This window comes from Cotesia glomerata, linkage group LG10 (genome assembly GCF_020080835.1).
Source record: "Cotesia glomerata isolate CgM1 linkage group LG10, MPM_Cglom_v2.3, whole genome shotgun sequence".
In the NCBI taxonomy this organism is placed as follows: domain Eukaryota; kingdom Metazoa; phylum Arthropoda; class Insecta; order Hymenoptera; family Braconidae; genus Cotesia; species Cotesia glomerata.
Window position 1 is genome coordinate 13018603 of NC_058167.1, and position 8632 is coordinate 13027234.

At 24.4% G+C, this 8632-nt stretch overlaps 2 protein-coding genes across 2 annotated transcripts in view; both read left to right on the forward strand.

The window, feature by feature from the left end:
• Window positions 1-613, forward strand: part of LOC123273433 (zinc finger protein 2 homolog) — a 42025-nt gene extending 41412 nt beyond the window's left edge. The window contains exon 3 of the mRNA XM_044740833.1: window positions 6-613. Coding sequence (XP_044596768.1) covers window positions 6-606 — 601 coding nt within the window. The 3' untranslated portion in view covers window positions 607-613. The remainder of the gene's footprint in view (window positions 1-5) is intronic.
• On the forward strand, window positions 610-1598 carry LOC123273434 (uncharacterized histidine-rich protein DDB_G0274557-like; the record flags this gene model as incomplete). The annotated part of the gene is made up of 1 exon (XM_044740834.1): window positions 610-1598. A coding segment is annotated over one exon (528 nt), but the record flags the coding sequence as incomplete, so codon positions are not given.
• Window positions 1599-8632: the final 7034 nt, after the last annotated feature.

The following is an 8632-nucleotide window of genomic DNA, read 5'->3' on the forward strand; positions in this document are numbered from 1 at the left end:
TATCTTGAAGTGCACATGAGAACTCACACCGGGGAGCGCCCGTTTCAGTGTGAATTATGTCTCAAGAGATTTACACAAAAAAGTAGTCTCAATACACACAAACGTGTCCACACTGGGGAGCGACCTTATGCGTGTGATATTTGTCAAAAACGTTTTGCTGTTAAAAGCTACGTAACAGCACACCGTTGGAGCCATGTTGCTGAAAAGCCACTTGTTTGTGATCGTTGTTCACTTACATTTACATCTAAAAGCCAATTTGCTATTCACATTCGTACGCATACTGCCAGTACTACGTACGAGTGTAATATTTGTGGTCGTACATTTGTACGTGATAGTTACTTGATTCGGCATCAAAATCGAGTCCACCGTGATTTGAGCCAAAATAATTCTAATCACAATCCATCAACTCCGCAGAGCAGTGGTGGTGCTACAACTCCTGGTACTGGATTTGAAAGTCCTGTTTGTGATTTACGTTACAGTGAAGGACCATCATCACTTGACGGACTCGGCGGTGGTAAAGGTATATCTTCTGAAATAGCAACATTAGCTAAACATAACAATCTTCATCTTCCGGTACCACTTTTACATCCGCAGACTATCAACTAGTGTTTAAACGGCAGCGCGTCTGAGTCTCTGCCGCTGCATCGGCAACAGCAACAGCAACAGCAACTCCAACACCAACACCAACAACATCACCATCATCAACAGCAGCACCAGCATTCACCGCCAAATGTAACACCTACTACAGTAGCGGCAATAACTACTATTACTAATCCATCTTTGATTCAGACAGCAACTACGGCATCATCCTCATTGTCGTCATCATTATCACCTTCACCGTCACGATTATCAGCAATTACAGCAACACCAATAAGTGTCTACCAAACTCGTATTTCATCTGGTTCGTTACATACTCCTGAGCCTCATCTCTATCCTCACTATATTACTTCCACAGAGTCCTCAAACTCTCATTATTCGCACTATCATCATCATCATCATCATCATAATAATCATAACCAACCTAATCATGGTCATGGTAATATTCGCAGTGGTATTCCACCACCAGGAATTCATCCCACATTATATTTGTACGCTCAGTACACTAATACAACTTCTTCTATTTCTTATCCTGAATAAATCCAAGATTCAGCGCAATTAAAGCGACTAATTTATGCTAACAATTTAACATTTTATTGTTATTATTACTATTGTTATTTATATTATTACTATGATTATTTATAATTTTTTTTTAAAAACAATTAAATAATTTATATTGAATGAAAGTAGTGATAATAATACTTAAATGATAGCATAAATCGGTATTCCAAATCTCTAAAATGGTAGCACTTTTTTTCCTTATTTTCAAATATACGTATGGAAATATGTATTTTATTAATAATGATTAATGATAATAGTAATAATAAAAATAACAATAATATTAATAATAATGATACGATCATCATACATATTTATATTATATTTTTAAAGGAATTTAGTCACTTGAATCTGTGATATAGATAGTAATTATTATCAGCAAGATTTAAAATGAAAAAAATGAAAAGAAAAAAAAACGTACCGAAATATTGGTTTAATATTTTCATGTTAACAGACAGACTATTTAAATATTATAAAGCAATGTCACGGAGCGGTGTAGTTATTGAATTCGATATATGTATATTAATATCAACAATTATAATAACACTAATAATAGTTCACAGTACTAAACACAACACACTCACTAAGAAAGAAGTAAAAAATAGTTATAATGATGGTCTCTACTTGGTCTCTACCGACAATACTTGTTAGTATATTTTCTTTTTATTAATTAGTTAACTACTTAGATAGATATTAAATAGTTTTATTGTTGACAACTAGAGTTGTTGACATAATTTTAGTTTATTTTATTTTTTTTCATTAAAGTTTGACGCGTTTTATTTTTTTCAATTGCTGATTGAAGCTGCTTAACTTGACAAAAAAATTTGTTTTAAAAAAATATATATACAATCGTGGACATTAATTTAAGTTTATATGAAAAATAGCCATTTGTTAACTCGAATATTTATAAACTATAAATTCGAAAATTAGTTGATAATGTAATTTTTAAAACTAGTCGCTAATAAAAAATATTAATGAAATTAGCGAAATCAAAATTTCATTAAATATAAATTCAGTCATTTATAAAATAGTGAAAAATAAAAATCTGTGGCTACGTAAATTTATTCAATTTTTACACGGGAAGAACAAGATGACACTGGATATCATCCCAGATTATACTCAGTGATATCTGTGGTAAAAAAATTCGAAAATTAAGACGAAAAAAATTTTTTTTTTTTTTTTTCAAAAAAAAAAAATTTCAGATTGTAGTTAGAAAAATTCAGATTATACTAAGTGATATCTGGATTATGCTCATAGTAATCTAGATTATACTAGCTACTATCTGAAATTTTTTTTCACTCAGTATAATTTGGGATGATATTCAGTATTATCCTGTTCTTTCCGTGAGCTGTAGAAACTTACAAAATTAGCCGATTGTAAAATTAGCCGTTTTTAAATCTTTCGTAATTCTTGAATGGATTGACGGATCAAAAAATTATTTGAGTCATCTAAAAGGACTTCCATAAATTTTTTTTTTTTTTTTTTTTTTTTTAATTAAAGCAGATTCGACCGACCCATTCAAAAGTTATAAGAAGTTTAAAAACAGCTAATTTTACAATCGAGTAATTTTATAAATTTCTGCAATAAGAATTGGCTAAATTCACACAGATTTTTGTTTTTTGCTATTTTATAAATTACTGAATTTATATTTGGTGAAATTTCCATCCCGTTAGTTTCATTAATATCATTTTTTATTAGCGACTAATTTTAAAAATTACATTATCAACTAATTTTCAAATTTATAGTTTATAAATGTTCGAGTCAATAAATGGCTATTTTCCAGTAATATTAAAAACATACTTAAATTAATGACCATGATTGTACTTGTAATGAATATATATTTAAAAAATTATTAAAAGAGGATTAATGATCTACGTGTGTGTGAGATTGAAGGTATTGGTTATGGTCTCTCATGGGCTTTTTCCTTATTAATTTCTATCACAATTGATTTTTATTATAACAAATAAATAATTAATTAATTGATTGATTCATTAATTAATTACACTACTATTTTCTATAGAAATAATTTAATAATTTACATACTTTAGTTGTAATTAACAATTACTAGATGTATAGTTATAATTCATTGCAATAAGATTATTATATCTATTATTTCATTTAAAATAGTTTACGCAAACAATATTAATTAACATTATTTTATTTGTATAGTACTTATAATTACAAACAAAAAAAAAATAGATATGTTCTTTTTATCATAATGCCGATGATAGAAATGTAAATATAGAAGTTACGCTGAACAGGGATGTTAAATCTAAAAAAGAAAAAATGAAAAAAAAAATGTATGTCCGCTTAGATTTTATTTTTTTAGAATAACATTAGAGCCGCTTTATTAATATTAATGTTCTTGAAAAAAAACAAAAAAATTTGTTTTCACTGTAAAAATGTCTATATTTATAATTATAAAAAAATTTATTTATTTTTTATTTGTGTAACATAAAAAAGTAAAAATTATTTTATTTAAAAATTTTTATAAAAAAAAATAAAACAAATAAAGAACATTAATTATTTAATTTAGTGGTTGTACTTATCAAAATTAAATAATTATTTATTTATAATTTTATCTCTTCTAAACAAGCAAGAAGAGCCATGACAATTGCGAGCAAGGATAAAAATATAATTCTATTTATAATTTAAAACAAAATTTATAAGAAACTGATATCTGTTTATTTTAAATAATTCAGTGATAAAAAAATGTTTTATTATTTTTTATTCAATATTTTAATTTTTTAATAACCAGCTCGTAAATAATTAAAATTATTCTGTTAAAATTTGAATTATTATTATTATTATTATTATTATTTTAATGTGTAATTAGCATAAGTATACTCGAGATTTTAAATAACATTTAAAGGTATCGGTAAAGACTGATTATAACAGACTGTTGTAACAAAAATGGATCATTCATGTTAAGAAAAAAATCAAACATTTAATCAAACAAATTTAAAATGAACAAATGATAATAATAAACTATATTGGCTAGTCATTGCAGTCCACTTTTATGTAACTAAATATTTAAATGTTATATTTAATCTCTCAGTATACTTGTGTTACTCTATTTAATAGTTTATAATAATAATAATAATCAGGTTTAGTTGTTATTTATGTATAAACTTTTATATTTTTATTTCAACACACAAAATAACTACTGAAATAATTAAATAGTCGCTTTAATTCCTTTTTTTCTTTTCAGTAAGCTTGTTTTATAATTTTAAAACTTTTATTTCTTCAGTAAAAAAGCCTAGCAATCTCGTTTTTCTTATCGATAATTTGTTATATTATTCTAACTGTACAATTTGTTAATGATTTATTTGTCAATTAAATTGACAAATAAATTTACTCACCAGATTTTTATTCAAAATTAAACAAAAATGTATCGACCAATTTTTACAAGTTTTTAGAAAACTTCATGAAAAAAAAATATTATTTATAAAGAAGAAAAAAAATATCAGCTTAGCTGTTTATTTAATTGTCAATACGTAAAAAAAAAAAATAATATTTATTGTCTAGTAAAAATTAACTTGTCATTTGTTTTAATAATTTAACGTAATTTTATAAAACTAATTCGATTGTAAATTAAGTGATAATTTTTTTGGTATTTTAATAGTTTAGGATTAGTATTTGTAAAAATTACGTTAAGTTATTAATTATTTAAAATAGTCTGCTTAAAAAGCTAAGAAAAATTGTAAATAAAAATTTTTTTAGGCATAGAAAATAGTCGTAGAATATTTTCATTTAAGTAAGAAAAAAAAAATCTTAATTTTAGAAAATTTACCGCTAAATTTTTATGTGACAGCACTTTAGTAACTAGAATAACTTGAAATTTAAGATCTAAAATAATATTAATAATAATAAACAACAATTATACGATAAAATTGTAATTTGTGTTACGTATACACAAAAAGTAGAAAAAATAGATGTGAATTCGATAAGAAACAATGCGAGATTAATCTAAAATACTTTTTGATAGAGATTAAAGGAATATCGAGCGAGATTGGCGGACAAAATAATAAAATAATTAATTACTGAAGTAATTATGGTAAAAAATAATACATATGATACCTAATAATAATAGTAGTAATAATAAATAAATAAATGAAAATAAAAAAAAAAAAAAAACAATGTCTACGTCGCTCGAAATTGCGCCTGTACCATTTTGCTTCGTTAGCAGAATACGATGCCATTTATTTTTGTAATACGTTTACGTAGGGATAGTTATTATTTTTATATAGAGGTTTATTACCGTGCTACCGTAAGTCTTAGAGGCCTGAGTAGGGTAGATCATTAACAGTTAGATTATACCGCGGATATGAATCGCCTGCATCAAAATACATAACACTCACATACATGGAAAAAATAAAATAACACTGGATATTATCCCAGATTATAATGAGTGAAAAAAAATTTCAGATAGTAGCTAGTTATAATCCAGATATCAATCAGTATAATCCATGATGTATATATCCTTGTCTTATTAATACTTTAATTCTTAGTGGGAAATAAGGAATCGATTTCTTGTGGACTATTTTTTATTTCATCGCTAACTTTTCGTCAATAATTCTTGACTTCTTCAGGACTCAAAATTTAAAATTACTCCACAATTGTCATCAATATAAATCTTAAAATGCCCCAATTGGCATAACAATACATCCAGAATACAATTTTAAAATGATAATTTTATAATTTTATATTTATAATTTTAAAATTGTATTTTGGATGTATTGTTCTGCCAGTTGGAGCATTTTAAGATTTATATTGATGACAATTGTGGAGTAATTTTAAATTTTGAGCCCTGAAGAAGTCAAGAATTACTGACGAAACGTTAGCGATGAAATAAAAAATAGTCCACAAGAAATCGAGTCCTTATTTCCCACTAAAAATTTAAGTACTCAGTATAATTTGGATTATAATGAGTATAATCCAGATATCACGCAGTATAATCTGAATTTTCTACACAGAAAAAAAAATTAACTTGAATTAAGTAAATAATTGTGAAAAATTTCATGTTCTTGATTTAAATAAAAAAATTCTTGAACTAAGAAATTTTTCTTGGTTTAAGAAAATTTTACTCAATTCAAGAATTTTTCGTCTTGGTTCAAGACAATGAAACTCTTCAAAATTATTATCTTGGTTTAAGATTTTTTTTTTTATTCAAATAAATTTTTTTTTATCACAGATATCACTGAGTATAATCTGAGATAATATCCAGTGTTATCTTGTTCTTTCTGTGAACTCTCGCTTCTTTTAAATCTTAAATTTTTAAACTTTAAATTAAACTACCGATTGATTATTTTTAATTATATTATTTAAATTGATGTTTTATCATTAATTAATTCAGTAAAAAAAATAAATAATTATTATTAAAATCAAGACAATAGTTTAGATTTTAAAGAAGCGAGCTTTTGTGGTTGTTTAACAGATTTATCGTTGGTGGGTGCCATTTAATGATAATGAGTCGCGTGCCATGATAACAGAAAAATAAATATACAAAGAAAAAAAAAACAGTTAATAAATATACGTGAATTTATAATCACGCGATATATATTATTACAATTGAAACTAAACAGTCGATACGATATTATATTTATAAATAAATAAATATAAATATAAATATGGATTAAATAAAAATGATAATCTACGATTGCGAGAAAATCGTTTTGAGAAGACGATACTACGCGCTCGTGCTGTGCCGGGTATTGCGTAAAAATGAAAATAAAAGTTTTAATATTTAAATACAAAAATTGAACGAAAAAAAAATTAAACTAATAAATACATAAAAGCATATGCACGAGAATATGCTGTAAAACGTCTAATCCACCGAAGTAATAAAATCGACAATGAATAAAAAAATAAAAAAATTTTTAAAAAAATACAAAAAAAAATTGTAGGTAAGCATAGGTCACGCGATTATTAATAAATATGTATCTTGATCAATGAAAATGCGTGCAAGTAAATTTTTGTAATAGCAGATAATGATAATAATAATATTAATAATAATAATAATGATTATTATAATGATAATAATGGTAATTAATAAATAATATTAATAATTAATTTAAAAAGTAACAAAAAAGATAAATCGACGCTTGACTTTAGCTCTCACCGACATATCCTGATTTAAAACAAATAAAACACAATTAAACGTACATACTGCATACACTAGCGAGTATAAATGTTCTATAGGGTAAATATAAATGCGTATAAAAATAAAACTAAAGGTATACCCTTAAACAGAAAAACAATAAAAATAATTTACGAAAGATAATTAGAGTTCTATTATATAAATATATAAATAAATATAATATTAATATTAATTATAATAATAATAATAATAATAATTAGTACAACTAAGAAGTATGTACTGTAAATAGCTGTCATTTACTTCCCTATGTCCATTATTACGGATAATATGATTAATAATTAATTAATTATATATAAATATAAATAAAATACAAACTCATTGTACTGCAAGACATTAACCACTGTTGTAATAATTATCTATTATTAATTATTTTCATGATTATTGCTATTATACATATAAAACAAAACTAAAATAATTCATTGCAATTATTTATTATTATTTTTTTTTTAGTCTAAGTGTAGTGAAAGTAGACCCTCACTATCAGCACTGTTCTCTGGATTAAAACCAAATTATAATTATTATTTTAAATAGTTAAATCTGAAGAAATAAATTGGTTTCTACCTCAATTTTACATAAATAATGTTTCTATATTAAAAAAAAAAAAAAAATAGAAAAGATTGCTGGTGATGCTTAAAAAAATTTTTTTTATTTTATTTAATTTATAAATATTGTTTATTAAATAAATTAAATTTATTGATAATTAGAAGTTTCTTTTAAGCATTAGCAACTGGTGAGTCTGCAACGACCTCAAACTGTGATAATAGAATGATTATTTAAATTATAAATTAAGATAATTTTTTTTTATTTATTATTATTGTTAAATATTTAACTATCAATTGAATTCATTTTTTATTTTTAAGTTTTATTCTGATTAAAATTTTAAATCATAATATTTGGAATAAAAAATTTATTTATAATATTTTTTCATTATTAATTATTATATAATTAATATTATTATTATATATTGTGATGTTAGATTAAGATGCGATATATGTCAGGAGTGTGAATTGAGGTCGTTTTAGTCAAACCGGACGCTAGTGTGAGGGATCACTTTCATAATTATCATTTTTTTCTGCTTTATTAAAAAATTTTTAAACTATAAAAATGATTTTTTTCTAGCGATTCAATTAATTAAAAGTGATTGAGAAAAATGATAAAGTCAAGCTAGACGAAGTCTAGAATATTCTCACAAAATAATTAAATAAAAATAATGACAATTGTATATTGTGATCGATTAACAAACTACAATGTAGTTTGTTTGTAATGTCATTAATAACAAAAAAAGACAAAAAATGTGTAACATAAATTAATCCATAA